General features: G+C 38.0%; 1 protein-coding gene across 1 annotated transcript; it reads left to right on the forward strand.

Annotated features, from left to right (window-relative positions):
* Positions 1-3,664: 3,664 nt before the first annotated feature.
* Positions 3,665-17,294, forward strand: LOC309410671 (protein-glutamine gamma-glutamyltransferase 6-like; the record flags this gene model as incomplete). Its single annotated transcript, XM_082007116.1, has 12 exons — positions 3,665-3,878; positions 4,080-4,319; positions 8,614-8,732; positions 9,478-9,606; positions 9,769-9,949; positions 10,203-10,338; positions 11,943-12,046; positions 12,145-12,387; positions 13,801-14,118; positions 15,063-15,226; positions 15,951-16,075; positions 17,121-17,294. 12 exons carry the CDS (start codon positions 3,665-3,667, stop codon positions 17,269-17,271), a joined length of 2,124 nt encoding a protein of 707 aa, XP_081863242.1. The 3' UTR covers positions 17,272-17,294.
* Between the last annotated feature and the right edge of the window lie 2,356 nt (positions 17,295-19,650).

Here is a 19,650-nt window from a genome sequence, read left to right on the forward strand (position 1 = left end):
TTTGAACCATTTTGTATGATGGGTAGGTGGAATTGAACTAGGAAGAACATCTGTGACAATGTTAAGTTATTAGTCACTTAGGAATCATGACCGCTGCATTCCAAAGGGATTACAAAAGCAGCTGCTGATGCTTTGCTGTGGGGAAGGTGTGGATTGGCAGGTGCCACTTTGGGATGTAGGCCAGTCTGAGAGAGAGGTTGTGGTCGCTTGGTGTACACCGCTGTGGGCGTGTCTTACAGAGGTAAAGGAGGTGGTTGCAGCCGAGACAGAAAAAGTGTTCTGAGATTTAATTACTTGTATGAGTAGCAAGGAAGAAGAAAGGAAACAGTCATACTCCAGCAGGAGCAATATGTAACATCTGAAGCAATCACTATAAGTACTGAATGCCTGAACTTAAGAACTGGTCGATGCGGTTTGTCACTACGGCTGTGTGTGAAGATCAGGTAACATCAGAGGCTTGTGGCTCTTATGGTTTCCAAGGAATATGAATTAAGGAAAAGAGAAAAAGACCAACTAAAGTAGCTCTGAACAGCAATCAAATCTGAGGTGATTCCCGGAACAAGTTTTGACAGCCTGAACATCCTGGAAACTTCCAAGAAGAGGAAGGACCTCTGAATTACAATGTAAGTGGAGACACACCATACCAGATATACTGCTGCCAAGTCTGAAAAGTTTTAGTGGGGTTGTTTTTTTTCAGGATAGGGCTAGCATGAATGTCATATAAGTAAGTACTCTTTTGGTCTTTGTGATATCAGAACAAAGTTTCTCAAAAAGGTGCAAGAAGCCCATTTTTTTTGTAATATCAACCTTAGAAACAGCTTTTGGAGCTTAATTTCTGCTTCTTTTTCAGGTTGGTTTTTTTGGTAAATTAAAATTCAGACTAATTTATTTTTTAAGTCTTTACTGAGTGCTAAAACATAATCAGTGAAGCTGCAGAATATTAAATAGATAAATATTCCTCCCCACAACAATGTCACTTTATTACTTGTACACTTTTAAGCAAGGGTACAAAAATAAAGAGAAATATATTCACAGTTATGAAGATAGGCAGGCTTAGAGTTTGCACTGATAAAAATTACTCATGGTTAATAGTTTGAGGGTTCTTTCTGAAATAAAACTTCTGCTGAAATAGTAGTATGGAGCTGGTTAATGTAACAGGTAAACAGACATTTGTTTCCGGTGGAAGTTTGTAATTTGACATGTCAGGGGACATTGGAGATAATTTGAGACTCAAAAAAACCTCTAAAATCAACTCACAGCTGTTAAACAAAACCAGAAGTGACATTAACCAATCTGGAAGTTAAGTAATCAGGAAATGCTCCGTTTTCCTTCACATGGATTTTACATCCCACCACACTCCCCATTTCCTCATCCTTAAAGGTAACTTATTCATGGCACACCTATTATCCTTTGTAGGAAGTTCTTCTTGTCTTGGGATTCAAGAGAATGCATTTCCTCTGAGTAAATAATTTTGGTATCTCCTCCCATAATTACCCCTACGCTGAGTAGGAACATTGGCATTAGACATACATATATTATAGGAACTAGTTAATTCATTTGACAAGTCTACGGGTATTAATAACAACTGCTAAGTACCTCTCCCTTCTCTCAAATTTCAGCTGACAGCACAAAAAGATTGCTGTTTTTTTTCTTTTATGATTAATGTGACTTGGACATCCTTGAAGAACAAAGTAGAAGTTGTATGCAATTCTCATAAGCTGAGGGAATGGCAGGTGAGTTCTGCATGTCATTTGCTTCCCTTCAGCAGGTACTTTATTCCAGACTGCTTCCTTAAGATACATGCCCTGTAGGTATCTGCTCGGATTTCTTATCTGAAGGAAATTTTATTTCTTCTTTTTGTTTTTTGTTGTAATTTGTTCTTGCACTTAATTTTCAAACTTTTGTTGTTGTTATTATTAAGACCTGTTTGAGAATAATTTTTGAGCTAAGCAGAGGATACCGGCGGGGGGTGGGGTGGGGGGGGTGTGCAAAAAAAAATTCCCATTACTTCAAAAGGCACCATGCAGAACTCCATCTAAACTCTCTATTTTTAAAATGCTATTTCAGAGATGTGTTATGCTTTGTATTAATAAAATTAGTGTAATCCATTCTAATGGAGCTGTGAGCATGGAGACCATAGATGGAAATTCAAAGGTGCATTAAAACCCTACTAAAGGAAAACAATAATGAAAATATTTCTGCTTTTTAAAGTTTAAAATGAAGATGATTATTGAACTGGGCAATTGCAAAGCAGGGTTCTCTGTTGTTTAACAATGAAACAAACATTTTCAAATCAGGTTTTAAAATGTTGCTTTGCAGGGAAAGCAGCAGCCTACTGCAGTTCACTGTTGTCCCAGATAGTTGTGCTAAAGATTCTCTTTCTCACCCCTTCAACACTTACTCACATTACTACTTTCTGGTAGACTACAAAGAAAAAAATTCTTCTTCCTTGAATTTAATTGTGGCACTTTTTTGCATATGTTAGATTTTACTTTTACTACTTCTTCAAAGATTATATGTAAATTGTAGTTTAATATGCAGCTATATTGTTTCAGATCTGACTTAGTATTTCATTGCACTGCTATATGGTATGAGATAGATTTGGAAGCTTGCTTGAAGATCCCTACTATAATAGCGCATGGTGCCATAGGCCTTAATCTATCCTTTCCATCCCACTCGGTTGTTATTGTTTGCTTTTGAATTACCTTTAAAATGGTGGTGGTCATGTCCCTCCATCCTGTCCTCCCTCTTCCCCCCTGCCAACCTCATTCCATTTATGATACTAGCATTAATAAAAGTAGTTGGAAGGTACTTCACCAAGGTACTTGCCCTGAGCATTTGCCAAAACTTGCAACACAATGCTCCAGGTGTACTCTGTGGAGTCTCATAAGGAAGATATAAACACAGAGGACAGTGCCTCTCAGAGCTCCCAAAGACAATATAACTGCTCAAGTTTGAGTGTGGCAATAAAACATGAAATATAGAAGGGAAAACAATCTTGCAAGGAAGATTATATGCATACTCGCTTGCCAAAAAAAGTAGTTTAGCATTTAAGGTGGCAAGAGACACTTTATGGGACTTAAACCACAAAACATAATTGCTGTATGTGTGCAGGAGGACACTTGATATCAGAGAACCCCAAGCACACTAAGTAATCAGAATTCCTCTAGGTCATGAAGATATTGCCTACTAGAACAGGAATTCCAGTGATCCAGTTGTCAATTTGAATAGAGCTAAATTCAGTCAGATTGATTTCTTTGTCAAAATCTCTGACTTATGTCCTCAAATACCTCTTGTTTTTTCATATAAGACAGATGATCTCTCACTATGCATCTTTCCCTGCTCTAGGCCAAATGGCATCAGGGTGCAAGCGGGAAAAGTGAGATGTCCTGGTAGCCATTTCTGGGATCCTAAAAATATATACGTTGAAAATGTAGAGGGGCTACAGGCCACTTTATTTGGTGCTGACAATGAAGTGATACTGATTTGTCCCGTAATTTTTTTTCCAAGCCCAGTGATAAAACGGTATCCAGCACTGTATAGGAAGTATGTAACTCTTTGGTGTTTGATAGCCCTGTAACAAAACCCATCTGCTTTTTACTTGTCCTTCCGCCAGTAAGAGATAACTGCTCTTAGCAACTTCACCTTAAAATTACTTCTTTCCATGCTGGCTGCTTCTTCATGTCTTTTCTTCTATTTTACAGATCTAACACCAACACACATCAGCTGGCAGCCATCAGTAAATGCAGGCACACACCATACTGACAGATATGCCAACACTGAGTTGACTGTGAGGCGAGGACAAGCCTTCACTATTACTTTGTACTTCAACAGACCAAAGCAGAATGGGGAGAGCCTAGGATTTGTCACTGAAATAGGTAACACTCCCTTAGCTTAATCCATGCTCTCATAGAACTATAATCTTTATCCATTGTAGTTCTCCCCTTATTCTAATTAGAGATTCCGTTTTTCTCTATGTATTTTTAATGCTTCCCCCCTTAATGTGCTCATTTCAAGTGTGAAGTTAATATTGAAACCACACTCTGGAATGGAAACCAATTACCCCTTCTTTTGGGCAGGACCATCCCCCTCAGAATCTCATCGTACAAAGGCTGTATTTAACCTCTCTGAGGTGGGGGCAAGTGGCTGGAGTGCTGTCCAAGGACCTAGCGAGTCTGGCTCTATGAACTTTACAATATCAAGCCCAGCCAATGCTGTCATTGGACGATACAATCTCATCCTCCGGGTAACCTCAGGGAACAAGATCTTCTCCAGATTCCTGGGGCAGTTTGTGTTACTCTTCAATCCTTGGTGCCCAGGTAGGTAGCAATGCCTTCACTCTGGAATGTAACTGGCCTATTTATTTTCATATCTACACAGTGAGCTTGCTCCCTTCAAGCTGTCTCTCTTTGGGTCACCAGCAGCAATCTCAGCTATCTGTTCAGAGATCTTGTTTTACTACATTAAAAAGCTGCTGCTGCACCCCACCCCACCTTTTTATCCTAATGAAATGTGCTATATGGGATGATACCATAGACTCTTTCTTTCTTCAAGACTGAGCAGATCACTGTGTAGATGAGGGCTGACAGACTTTTAAGTCCATGTACTTCTCAGAACTTGAAACAAGCACACAGTAACATCCTTAATTTGCACCTAAATCAAAGCAAGACTGCACTTGTAAATGCTAACTGGAAAGACAATAGCTCAACTAACTTGATGAAAACCTAACAGAGGGCTAGTGTGAAGACAGCTGGCATTTCCCCATGTCTTTCATCATGGGTTGAAAAGGGACATCTCTTGCTGCTCCATTTTTTATTTCTGCAGCCTCAGCATGTTGCAGAAGAAATGCAAATTCCTAAACTCAGATTTTGCAAATCTGTGATAGTCTGGAAACCTAGATTAGCCTTAAAACATTGTAGAGTTAAGGGAGCTCTTAGCCAGCCAAGTGACTAAACAGCTTATAAAAGAAAAGTAACTACAAACATCCAATATTTTCTTCTGTCACCATATGTTAGTCAAGCACCACTAACAAATATGTCAAGAGCCAAGATGGAAAAAGCTGCTAATTAGCTCAGCATGTCTTGGAAGACAGAAATAATTATAGAAGTATGTTCAGGAAACTCAGACTGTCTCTGCATAGACAGTCCTGAGGAGAAAAACCTGCTCAGAACCCCCTGAAAGATCACTTGTGGTGTAACTTCTAATGATGGAAACCACATGGCAGGGACTGAAATATTTGACAGCTCCTTAACTGGAACACCAGAGTAGCAGTGGTACTCATGAGACCAGAAAAATTTTTCTCGGACTAAAACTGAGAAAAATTAATCTGTGCCATTCCAGTTTAAAACTACTGATTTTGCAGAAGAGCCTTCCAGGTTTATCAGACAATGCAATGACCACTGCCAAACAAGAGGGAGTATCCTCATAGTAGGGTGCTGCTGAATGAGCTTCTGCAAAGTGGAATAGCTCCCTAGTCCTGACAAACAGGAACAGATTCAGTTTGAGGGTATGTTACCGCTATAGTAAGTGTCGTAGCAGAAGGGAAATAGAAAATTTATTTTCTCAGCAAAGGATAAATGGCAGATCTGGCCTGTAGATATGGTTCCACACAGGAGGTTATTCATTAAGCTGGAAGAGACAGGAATTCATTCAGAAGCTGTAATACCAGTAAAGAACTACTTACAGGGAAGCAGTCAGAACTAGAGATGAAAGGAAAAGCACTGGGTTGGAGAAAAGTTACTAGTGAAACCTTAAGTGTCATCTGAAAAAACACTCTGATCAAATGGTTCATTATTGACTTTGATACACTGACATTAGGCAGCATTGCCCATACACAGATGGGCTGAAATACCTCATAGAAATTACTGCTTGACCTCAGACTGGAGTAGCTGAGAAGGGATAAGATATAATAATACAAAATAAAAGACCATACATTTTGGGAGAAATAACAATACTTTCAATGGCAGACTTACCATCTGGAAATCATGAAGAATGTGACAGTATTGGTTAATCAAAGAATGAGAACCACAGTTAAATGGCCCTGAAAAAGGCAAATGCAATCTTAAACTGTGTAACAGGAAACACTTACTCAGATTCAAATATTAATGCCATTGTACAAGGTGATGAGATCTCATTTTGGAATTTTCTTTCAGTTAATCTTTCCTGAACAGGAATTATGAATTAGAACATGTTCAGTGAAGGGTTACAAGGATAGCTGAACACATGAAAAGCCTCTTGGACAAAAAGAAAATTTCTAGTTTAGCAAGCCAAAAGCAATTAGTTTCAACAAGTTACATATCTGAAATAAACACAGGATTTGGACACAGAAAATACTGATCTTACCATAATGATAACAAACCAATAAGCTTATTAATTCACTGATGTACGTTTCAAACCTGTGGATAAAACATAGGTGATGTTTTAACATTAATAAAGTTTCTTAAGGACATTTAAAGAGATATCTAAGATACTTGCAAGCCAACCTCCGATAATGACGCGTTATGTCTTAAGGCCATTGAAGAAATGTACAGTTACCTGCTAGAATAAAGAGTGCTAATTGTTAATTAAATGAATGACCATACACTGCTTATCTACAGTTCACAAGTGAACGTGTCAATTTTAAAGCTTTAGAGGATAAAATGATACGTATGTCTGAGAATTTTGTAGAATGTACCTTTTTTCTGGCTGTCTGATACTTGCCACTTGTTTCTGTGCCAAAGATTACATGAAGAAATTACTAGAAGTATATGTATGCTAGAAAGCATACTTAGATATTGATTTCAAACTATCGATAGAAATTTACATCCTGCTTTTTTCTCACTGTGCCAGGATAAATTTTAACTTCAGAATGAGAGGATAGAATATATATATATATACACACACACACAGAGTATTTTTGTATTGAAAGGCATTAATTTAATATAGGATTAGGTCTATAGTGGTCTGTCTTTCTATAAATGTCAGAAAAGAGGACTATCAGTGGCTGATTGTGGTTTTTTCTCCTTGTGTGCTGAGAGTAACAGAAGAAGGGATTGTTACTATGTAGTCATACTTGAAAGGAAGAGATTTGTTGTGGTGGTTTTTTCCTCCTTTTAAACTAATGTTATCTTTGCTTTGAGTTATTGGTGTTACTATAAAAAAAGTGTAAGTATACTTATTCAAAGAACTGGCTCTAGAATATTACAATTGAGAGCATATAAACCTTAGAAAAAAAGATGTTCTTTAAGTGATTATAGAAGGACATTTAGATTGTTCAGAATCAAACTCATAGGGCTAGAATGTTCTTAGGAAGTTTTCTAGTCACACCATGCTCTAAGGCAGGTTCAGTCTAGCACTTAGGTTATTCCTGACACATCTTTAATTTCTTCTTAATGATCAGCCATTAGGGAAGCTCCAGTACCTTCCCCAACAATTCACTCCAATAAAACACTAGCCTTTCCATTAGAATTTTTTCCTATTAACTAACCAAATCTTTTTTGCTTTGATTTCAGCATATAACTTCTCATCCTACATACGACAGACACCAAGAACAGATATCCTACTCCCCACCCCACCCTCTTCACAAGAATTTCTGTAGTTGATTACCATGCTTGCCCCCTTCCTCACACCCATTTTTTTTCTACTTTAAAGAACTCTGAGTTAATTCCTAAGTTATATTTTTTTCATAAGTTATATTTTTAGGATTGCTGAGCACTTTCAGTACTCCTCTGACTCTTTCCAACAGGTCCATAGCTCGAAGTGCAGCTCCTGGAACTGCACACAGTTCTCTAGGCCTATGCTGGCCCAAAAGCTTGGGAATCAACATTGATGATGATATTAAAAAAAAAATGAAGTGTGGACACTCACCACAAAAATAGACTTATATCATGTGATATAATTTGTTAAATAAACTACACAATCTGTTTATTTGCAGGAAGGGAAGGGTGGCAAGTTCCTGTAGGAAGGTAAAAAAGTTGACTCAATAAAATAGAAAAGCTGATTTTTATATATATTTCCTGAAATTATGAAGCTTTCAGAAAATTATTTTAAACATTATGAAATTAAACACAGAGCTAAGTAGATATTGCTACCTAAAGAGTGACCAAAACAACCTAAACATATGTGGGAAGCCAATGCTTTCATAACAGTTACATACTGTGCTATAGACTAGGGAAACCAATGAGTAACAACAAAGTCAAAGCGAATGGTTGAACAGGCTATCCTAATAACATTCCTGATAGCACTTTGGATCAGGCAAGTAGAGAACTTTACTTAGGAATCTTAAAACAAGATTAACATGACTGGAAAACAGAAAAATGTCATCTCTGTGATTCTTTTCAAATGGCTGCTCTATTTCTAACTACCCCAAGAAGGCAGAAAAACACAGTGAGCTAGCCTGGACTTCCTCACAAAAATAAAATGTACAGATAAGGGACATTCACATAATCCTAAAATTGGGTAAAAAAAGTTGAAGTAATAGAACATGGATTTCCCCCACCCAGGCCGTATACAATAGCAGGAATTTTCACTACACTATGCATGCTCAGGGAGCTATAACAATGCGAAATCAAGATATAAATGTTATTGAAATGTTGCTAGCTTTAAGTGTAAAAGCATGTCCAACTGTGTTTTCAGGTGACGATGTCTACATGGCTAATGACAATGAGAGACAAGAATATGTTCTAAATGAAAATGGAATAATCTTTGTGGGCAATGCAAAGTACATTGAAGCAAGAGGATGGTACTATGGACAGGTAAGCCATAAGGAGTTTATTTGGGCTCTTACTTGTCTCCAATAGCATTTTCTCTATAGGTATGCCTATTTATATGAAAACTGAACAAACCTGGCTATCCTTACTTGTGGTTTGCTCACTGTGTGCCTAATAGGAGTTTGGTGTGAGAAATGGCTTAGCACAGAACTGCAGACAGGATTGACTTCTACATATACTTGAAGCTCATGGTACAAGTGTGGACCTCATTTGTGACCAAAGCAACCAAAGTACAAGTGACAATACACTTGTGTGGCTCCAACATACCCACTATTTTTGTGATGCAGTTATAATGGGCCAGAACAAACATTGAATAAAATCATAGAATGGTTTGGGTAAAGATCATTTAGTCTGATCTCCCTGCAATAAGCAGGGACATTTTCAACTAGATCAGGTTGCTCAAAGCCCCATCCAACCTGATCTTGAACATTCCCAGGGATATAACTCAAGGGAATCTAATAACTGCAGTCAGAATAAACTTGGAAGTTTTAGCTTTACTACAGTCATCTCTTCTGATGGCAGAAGGCATCATGCCAGATTTTTGCTTTATTTAGTTAGTCCTGTTTTTAGCCAATGTTGCAGTGTGAACTGCACATTACTGTCTTTGTGTCTTACTGTCCTTACCACCTTTGGGCTGGAATATCTTGGAAAGGAGAAACTGCAGTAAAATCTCCTCTAATTCTGTTTGTGAAACTATCTATTTTCTTAAATTTATCTTATCCAATCACAGTTTCAAGATCATCTTCTAAACATCTGTCTCACCATGCTCGATCTGAGCCTGTACTATCGTCAGGACCCAGCCATTGATGTATCCCGAAGAGGAGATCCTAAATATGTGGGCCGAGTAATCAGTTCTATGGTAAGAAATGAACAACTTAATCTGAATCCCACATGCTTAAGCAGAAAGCATTAGTTATACCACAGACACTCACTCACCTGTACCTTAAGCAATATAATTAACTAGATATGGTGCATTACACACAGTTGATTTTGTGCATTCTGTCCATTGGCTTATTTTTAGATCAATGGAAATGATAATGATAATGGAGTTCTCCTGGGAAAGTGGCAAGGAAGTTTCCATTCACATGAGAATCCATCCAGGTGGGATGGCAGTGTGGTAATCCTCCAGAAATGGCGTCAAGACAACTACAAGCCTGTTCAGTATGGCCAGTGCTGGGTTTTTGCAGGCGTGATGTGTACAGGTAAGCTTTAAGAATAGCTGACTGGTGAAATGGGAGGTATTTGTGACCTCTGGTTTCATAAAATAAATTGCTTTGTAGTTTTGATAAGAGGAACAGTGCTCTGAAGACTGCAAATGCTGATATATATAAAACTACAAATAAATAAAACTACAAAATATTTAGACACTTAACTTTGCTTCTCAGGTATTTGTAATCATTGAACTAAAACTGTGCATTTTTCATGTTTGTTTTTTGTTTTTTAAATATATTTCAGTTCTGAGGTGCTTGGGGATTCCAACTCGTTTGGTTTCAAATTTTAACTCTGCCCATGATGTGGATAGAAACCTGAGTATTGATAAGTACTATGACAGCTCTGGAAAGAGCCTTAATATCAGCAAGGATTCCACATGGTAAATACATTTTTTTCCATCTCACCAATAATTAGAGAGAGGATTTGTGAGACTTAAACATGAACACTAGTAGTACAAAAGCAACCAAGTGGACAAAATTTAAACAAATATCTAAATTAATACACGAGGCATCCATTTGGAAAGAAAACATACTTCATGGCTTTGAGATAATTTACTTCAAACAAACAACAAGCCCAATTTTTTGCAGTCCCTGACCTCAAACAAGTTGCAACTCTCTTTCAAAAGTATTTTTCCATTGACAATGTACCAGTTCCCAAGGCTCTTTTAATTATTGACACCTAACCAGTCTGTTCCTGATAATGCAGCTGTGTACCTTCCATGCTCCTAACTGGTTTACTGCTGCCATAACTTTCTCTCATCACACATCCAAAGCCTGTGTTTCTCAGCTTGGTGTGTCATCCTCCCCAGGTAGATGGGAGGCACAACAAGAAGTTTTCCAACACTCCTTTTGCTAGACCTCCCTTTGTGGGCACTGAAAAAACAGAGAACAATCCCAGCTCTCTCTGGACTTGGTTATTGGACATTGTAGTCCAATGCTGTAAACTGCTAGTGATCCATGATCATCAATCAAGCACCAAAATTTGAGTAGACAAAGAAACATGATATTCTTTAAATAATACCATTTTATGCTTTAGTTGCCCTCCAGTTTTAACATCTTTACTCTGCAGCCAAATCACTTTCTGAAAAGTGAAGTAACTAGGCTTAAGGGTATATCATATAGCTCAAAGTTTCTGTGCACACTAGGCTTCACCAAAAGAATCATTTTTACCTAGTCTGCTTCATTTCACTGAGTGTATGTGGTTCAAGGATATGGGAAGTATTTCACCTCTTAACTTCCTTAAAAGTATTAGCCTCTGAACAAAATTCAGCCAACAGATTTTCTTTTCTGGGTCCTTCTGTGACCTACATTTTACCAATCTTTCGTGATATCCTTTCAGAGTTTGTGGAGCTAATAAACACTGTATGCTGTTGAAAACAAAGCTATAAAGAGTTTTTAATCAGGACAAAAGAGATTCATAGAGAATAAGATGACTAATGACCATTAAAGGCAGTGGTGTCAATGTAATGACTAATTCGGAAAGTCCCTAATTCTTTGACTGCAAGAAATCATAGAGCATATCAGGGGAAGGATCATTCTATTCATGTGCTGTTCTTATCTCTTTTCTAAAGATCTGCTGCTGCACGCTAATATAGATGGACTAGTGGACTTTATGAACATTTTATCTGACCCAATATAGCTATTTTAAGTTTCCATTTAAACAAAGCATTTCTCACATTTGAAGGTTACTGAACTCAATCACCAAGTGTTGCCTATATCCAAGGCTTAAATCTTTCACTTGTGGTTCATATTGCTCCCTAAGCAAGATGCTGACATCTGTTCTCTCCCTCCCCACGCTGAGGTTTACACCTCAAAAGCAGGCAGTAAAACTATCCTTTGAAAGAGGTAGTGAGTTGCTGTAACTTGACAGCTTGTGTCACATCTTAGAGAATCTTTAAAAAACAAAATTCCCTACTCCTTTCTAATTGGAAGTTTCTATGACTCAATATTACTATGTTTTCTAGACATTGTTCTTTGTCTCCAGGGATTATCACGTCTGGAATGAAAGCTGGTTCATTCGCCCAGACCTGGGAACATCATACAATGGATGGCAGGTTTTAGATGCAACTCCACAAGAACAAAGCAAAGGTAACATACAGTATAAGTTCTTAGCATGCCTTAATATTCCTTCTCCAAACTCAGAACAACTAATAAAGTTTGACTTTTTTTTTCTTTTCATGTTTTAGGATTATTTCAGTGTGGCCCTGCATCTGTCATAGCCATCAAAGAAGGTGATGTAGATTTGGATTACGACACCTTATTTGTGTATACAGAGGTGAATGCTGATTGCAACAGATGGATTGTATACAATGATGGAACTAAGAAAAGAGTTTATTGTGACACTGAAATAATTGGCAGGTTTATCAGCACCAAAGCTGTGGGCAGCAATTCCCGTGTGGATGTCACCTATAATTACAAATATCCAGAAGGTAAAGGAATTATCACAAATTTTCTCCTTATCACAATTATCTCCTAATGAATTCTTGGTGCTAGGAAGCTAGGATGGGTAACCTGTTTTGTTTGAGCATCTCTCCCCTTTCTTCAGAAAATATTTCTGCCCGTGTTCTCAGACTACTTTCTTAATACGAGTATTATATTTCTGGTTTTGTGTATTTAGTAATTTCCTTATTAAGGCACAATACAAAATATACTTTAGTCCCTTACACAAAAGTACAAAATACAATATATACACAAAACAGGGCTATAAAATACATTTTACTACCCAAGGCAGACAAACCCTCAAGCTATCATACCAAAGAGTCTTAAAACTGAGTCCATCATGTATCCTGAACTGTGCACAGGTCTGTAGTATGGGAAGTTACAGATTAATAAGTACTAGTTTTCTGGCATAGCTGGCAAAGGGAGTGGGGCAACAATCAAAACACTAATCCAAAACCTTAAGCTCCAGTCCTCTAACACTAGACATCCATCTCCCACATGACCTCATGTTCAGTCTCTCTCAGCAAATAAGTTACTTCTTGCTGTGTCCATTCCAACTCCTCATCCTTCCTTTTGAAGGCCCCATTACATCCCGCTCCTAAGAGGAGCAACTCACTCAGTCTCCCTCTCTGCCTGTATAAATTCACCAAGTCATTCTCTTGCACTCCTGCTCTGACATCCAGCCATCAGCTACCCAGCCATTCGGTTGTTACATGTTTGTACTCCCAGTGGACTCATGTCTCCACATTATTGGATTCTGGAAACAAAACTAACAGGAAACAGTAAAGGGACTAAGTGCCATTCAACTGTACTAAGGAAAGCAAAGCAGCAAAGGTTAAGAACTGCATAGCCATATGTTTGCAGGAATATTTTTATCTTCCCTCAAAAACTTGGTACCTATGTCTTTCCATTTGTTTATTCTTTTATTTAGGGTTACAGATTTCATATAATCATTTGCTTAATGTTTGTGGCTCACAGTCTCAAAAAAAAAAAGGAAGATGTATCTCACTTTTTTTAAAGTTTGCCATTCAGAATCAGTGGCCGTATTTCAATACTTCACTCCTCACAGTTTTAATGCAACCGTATTTAATACAGAGGCTGGTGATCATCAGATTAGCAAGGTAACACTTATCACACTACTGCATATTCTGGTCAAAGCAAAAGAAATCTTGCATCATAAATACAAATGCATCATATTTAATCTTAGTGACTTATTCCAGTATGTTTATTACTTTCATGTGAAAAACCTGAACAGAGGCCTAAAAAATATGGGGAACTTTTAGGTATTGCATATTGCTGGGTGATACAGAGCTGACACCCTATATCATTCTGAAAGCCTTTACATGGAGAAGGTGCAATGGCAACAAAAGTATGAATTTTACTTGGTTTTCTCCTTTGACCAGGTTCTTCTGAGGAAAGACGAGTTTATAAAAAGGCCTTGGCCAAGATATTTCGATCAAATATCACAGAAGGACGCACAGAAACTCCAGATGAAAGATCTTCAGAGACAATTAGAAACCCTGGGATCTCTGGGAAATTCAAGCTGGCTGAACCTCCAGTGTTTGGCAAAGACATTACCCTGATGTTAATTCTCAGTAACCTATCTTTTGACCACAAGACTGTGAAGGTGGACATTAGTGCATCAACCATCCTGTACACAAGGCGAGCAGTGGCAGAGATCCTGAAGGCAACCACTTCTGTGGATCTTGGTTCTAAACAAGGTAACTTTTAATGTCCCTAAGGAGCCAGTGTAGCCCTCCTCTTATTCACACGAAGGCAACTGGAAGGAAGAAATATCAGTATCGTATCTGTATCAGCCTTGTAGTGCATCTACTTGTTCCATCTCTTAATAGCATTGCTTATGACTACATTTTACAAAATTTTTTTTCCTCTGAAAACTTTCACTAGTTTAACCAGGAATTGAAGATCTCATGAAATACTATATAGAACACTACATCTATGTTATAGCACCAGAAGCACTATATATATGTGTGTGCATGTGTGCACCTATCTGTGGTGATTATTACATGTATAGGAACACATCTAACTCTTTTAACAAATAAAATGTCTGATATATGCTCTCTGGCATTCAACAGGCAACACTTTCATAGAAATTAACTAGGACAAAGGTTAAGTTACGTGAAACTCTCTGTCTCTTAAAAGAGTCAAGGCTATTAAAACTATTAGAGGTCTTTTTCATCCCCAGGGGCTACAAAGATAAACATTTTTTCCATATACAGCAGAAAAGTTGTAGGACTACAATACATAGCTGACCAGGTCACCTGCAAAGGATCCCTGTGAAACTTGACCCAGACCTTCTTCTTGACTGAGGTAAAACAAACAGGATATAAGGAGACAATAGATAAAAATAGTTATACCTCTAACTGTAAGAAATACACAGGGACAGGAATCCAGCGAAATGCAGATAAGCAGATTCCCTCAGTTTCAGGCTGAAATCTTCCATTCAAAACCATAAGGGTCAAGTAAGTAGAAAAGGATCACCAGAACAGGGAAATACACAACCAGTTTCACAAGGAAGAAATATTAACAGACTCTAGCTGTCTTCTGTTCTCTTCAATAATTACAAAACACCCTCACAATAACTCTCTCTTCTTTAGTATTCTTTGAGAATATAACAGTTCCTAAATATATGTCTGAATTCCAGGGAAACATATCCGGTTAAAGATCCCTTATTCTTATTATGGAAAATACCTGACTACTGACAAAAGGATCCAAGTTACTGCTTTGTGTGAAGTCATGCACATGCACGGGCTAAAGTTGCTGGTGGAGAAGACAATCATTTTAGAGGACACAAACATTATCATTAAGGTAAACAATTCTCTCCCTGATGTCCTGAACAGACGGAAAGAACTAAAGAGTCTTTCTGGAGCTCAGATCTTAAGATGGGAATTTGGGGATAAAAGCATTAATTTAGGCTGCAATTTCAGATGTTGTTCTAAAATTGAGAGTGTAAGCATGCAAGACACCAATTTTGAATATTTGCCTGAATCTGCCCCCTGTTTTTCCAGAACAGCTCTGTTACCTTCTTTCTTTCCCAGTCACATGCCACTGCTTTACGTTCACAGAACTTGTTTTCATTTTCATCTGTATTCTTGTTATTGGCAAGTGCTTGTGTTGCCTGTAAACAACGTTGCCTACTCCCAAAATAGAGACTTAAACCGTTAATTCTAAACTATGTTAGGGCCATTCTATACTGTTCTAACGCTTTAATCCTAATCAATGATGTGCCAAAAAAAACAAAAAGCCACTCAGCAACCCAAAGACCAGACATGTTTAATGACATATGTCTGTATAGTCAGGGCTCTATTTCACTGAAATTGTGCACAAAATATTGCATACAGCTTGACAGCACTATTTAGCTAATCCAAACGAAATCCAGCTTCAAGTATTAGCAAAAGCATACTGTCAGTTAAATTTCACTGCTCCTACCAGTACCTCATTCATCCTCAAATGAGAGAGATGTTTTGCTAACAGTTTGACTCCAGAAAAGTATAAAACAGTGAATGATCAGAAATGTGTCTTCGTCATTTAGATTCCTCGGCGGGTTGTAGTGAACAAAGCTGTCACTCTAGAGATCTCATATGCCAATCCCCTCCCTGAACCTGTGAACCGCTGCGTACTACTAGTGACTCTGATGAATCAACAGGTCAAGATACGGTAAGTGAAAGCTGTAGCATCTACTCAGTGCTTCTAACATGACCAATAGCATGTCTAGTTTCTCAATGAGAAAAAAAAATCACAGCTGAATTGTCTTTTTCATATTTTCTACTTATAAAAATAAAAATGACACCAAATATTTATTGAGATATTATGATTTCTCAATTTATTTATTTTTTTCCATAGGAACTTCTTTAACAATTAAAAACTGCTAACATCATTCCTTCCTGGGAAAGCAAATGAACATGTCAGATTCTTTTGTCTCTCTGATATTTCTTCTACAGCTTGGCTTTGTGTTCCTATTTTTATAAACAGTATCCTAATACTACAAAAATAAGTCTGAGCTAAAGCAAGCAAATAAGACGCTGCCATAGCTCCCTTGTTTCAGCCCAACTAAGAAGATGCTCTGTTCTCCTCTAAAGTAGGAGAAAATCATGCCTTTCCAAAACATAAGAGCAAAAGGTTCTATAACTTTTTTCTTTACCTCTGGACTCTATTGGTTTATGGATTAACTCAGTGTTGAGTAGCTCATATTTCCTAAAGCTTGGTTTACTATAAAATAACCTGACTTGCTGTGGCTCTGGAAATATTTGGATATAATAATCCTTAAAAATATGGAAAACATTATTCCAGTGAAAGCCAGTTTAGGCCAAAAGGAGACACAAACCATGCCATTAGAAAACACCCTGGCCATTAGAAAAATCATATTATTGCCAAAATGGGTATGAACCAAGCAGGCATCAGACAGAGCACTGACCTTTGACATCCGAGTTTTCCTACCCTGAGTTTATATCAACTATCCAAACTTGTATCCAGCCCTTACACAGAGGCATGATATAGCACTTCTCATTTCCATCAGACTATTCAAGAGTAAATTAAGATGGTACTATCTTTTCTCATTTCTTAGTCTACACAAAGCCTCAAACACTAAGTAATTCTCAAAAACTAAAGCTGGGTCTCAAGTAACTGTTCTGCTTCTTGGGAATCTCAAGGAAAGACAATGCACATCTGAATTAATTGATTATTTAATATATTTTTTTTTCAGTCTGGCACGACTGGCACCAAGGGAGAGGTCAAAAATTTATTTTGAATTCACACCTCGCAGGACTGGGCCCTTACAGCTACAAGTAGACTTCTCTTGTGACAAATTTTCACACATTAAGGGATTTGTAACCATTGCAGTAGTACCTGCATAACGTGATGGAATCAATCTCCTATTTCAGCATTAACATGGCGAGACATCCTCTTCTGTATCGGGACAGCGATGACAGCAAGAATCTTTCCACAAAAACTGGTGACCTCTTACACTGCAATAGAATAAAATCTCCTGCTTTCACAGTGCTTAATTATTTAGTCTCCAATTATATTGCTTTTTTTTTTGTCCTCTTGTTTAGAAAAATGAAGCTCCCTCCTTGTAGAAATAGTTTCACTGTTTTATCAAATCTCATTGTGTTAAGCTCCTGGTTTTGACTTTTCCATCAGATAAATAATACAGTCTCTTTGTGACCACATTCTAATTGTCAGCAATAAATAAAACACTATTCATATAACTGTATTCTTTTGTAATGAATTTGTACATTCCATGGAAATATTATGAGAAAACACAAGATTGATGAAAGTTTTTTTTCCTTCATTGAACAAGTTTCTTATCTAAAAAAGTAGAACATTTCCTCCATTGTTCATTTAATTTCTGTATTTTGTGACACCTATAACACTCTGAATAGGGAGAGGGAAAAAAAAGCGTGTGAGGGCTGGAAAAAGTAATGTTTGGGGTCCACGAAAACAATATTTCTGTAGCCTGTGGGCATAGGCCTGTCACAGAGCAGAAAACACATGTACATATTCAGATCAGTAACTTAATTCCTAGGTAACGTGACAGAGTCCCACGCACCACAAAGCGCGGGGATAGTCTTGCATTAATATGGAAGTCCAGCAACACAAGGTAACTAACATTTTTTGCCCACCAGCGTAAGATGACTGGAGGCAAGGGACACATTTGTCTTCAAACCCTCCCGATGTAACTCATTTGCAGGTAGCCCTTACTCCACGCCTCTGCCACGGTGTTTGCATAGAGATGCCTAGATGCCTCTTTTGTGGGTTCCCAATCTTAACATTGCCAGGTACCAGGTCTCACCTGAAACACACTTTCAAGTATCCTTAAGGATTGTCTATTACTGCAGGCAACGCAGCCTCTCCAGGGACTGCTATGAAAGCTAATAAATTACAGGACACAGTAACCACCTGCCCACACCTCAGAAGTAGAGTGTGAGGCAGTAATGGCGCACAAACAGCTCTACCAAGCCTGAAGATTTAGATTTGTTGTCCAATTTATAAAATGTTTAAAGCAGAATTAATAAGGCCAAAATTCTGAACCACAGAGCTGTCAGGAAGTTAGATATGGACATCTTTTGTCTGACAGATGATAATAGTTCAGAGAACCTGATGCATCCAGACATGATCACAGATTCTTACTGAAAAAAATTCGCAACAAACCATAACAAAACTTTAGATTCCTTTTTTAAAAATATATTTAAGCTACAAGTAATTAATTTGCCTTTTTGGTTGCCAGCAATCTTGAAATGAATGGGGAAACAAGACAGAAAACAGCAACAGACAAGAAAAGACACAATGTACACGTGTAGGGGTGAGGAAAATAACAGATCACCCCTTCTCCCCTTGCACCCCTCACTCCTCAGTCACAGTCCATTGAAAGTTCAGAAGAGCATGCAACCTCCTCTCAGGAAACATTGGCAGGGTATGTTTCTAGGTAAGTTGTGACACAGGATGAGGGAGGAGAGAGCATGAGGGAGCTTCAAGAGTGGAAAAGACAGTGTCTGTAATTGGAGTGGGCAGGGCTCACACCAGAAGAACAGCTCTGTATCTTCCTCCAGGGCCTAACTCAAGATGCCATGACAAATAACTACAGAGAAACTATGTACATGTATTATGAACATCAAGCTATAAACAAAAATTCTTAAAAGCAGAAGCAGCCATTAAACACTCCTCTGTACTTAACAGAAATCCCTGATGCACAGCTGACTGCCTAAAATATGCATTCCTCATATAAGATGCAATACATTGCCCCCTCAGTGCAATGTATTGCTTCTTATACAAGAAATGCATATTATAGGTAATCATGTCAGGAACAGATAATGAGAATGTCACAACTCTCTATGCTTCAAAGAAAGAATGAATTACATGCAGTTACGTGAAAGACCTTCAGGAAGACCTGCCTTAAAACAAAACAAAAAAAGAAGTGGCTTATGCAATGCAAAGTCATGATGCTACTTAGTGACAGTAAATCACAAATCTACTTAGATCACTCCATGTGCCATACATCCATGTCGTGCGATTTGTGGATTTGTCTATACCTGCCCCCTGTACATATGGTCTCCAAAAACCTAAACTGACACAAACTGAACCACCTTCTGCCTATTTCTAGCCCTCAGCACAGGAGAGACATGGACCTGTTGGAACAGGTCCAGGAGAGCCACAAAAATGATCAGAGATGGGACACCTCTCCTATGAGGACAGGCTGAGAGAGTTGGGGTTGTTTAGCCTGGAGAAGAGAAGGC

Source organism: Phaethon aethereus (assembly GCF_964289735.1).
Source record: "Phaethon aethereus genome assembly, chromosome: 16".
In the NCBI taxonomy this organism is placed as follows: Eukaryota; Metazoa; Chordata; class Aves; order Phaethontiformes; family Phaethontidae; genus Phaethon; species Phaethon aethereus.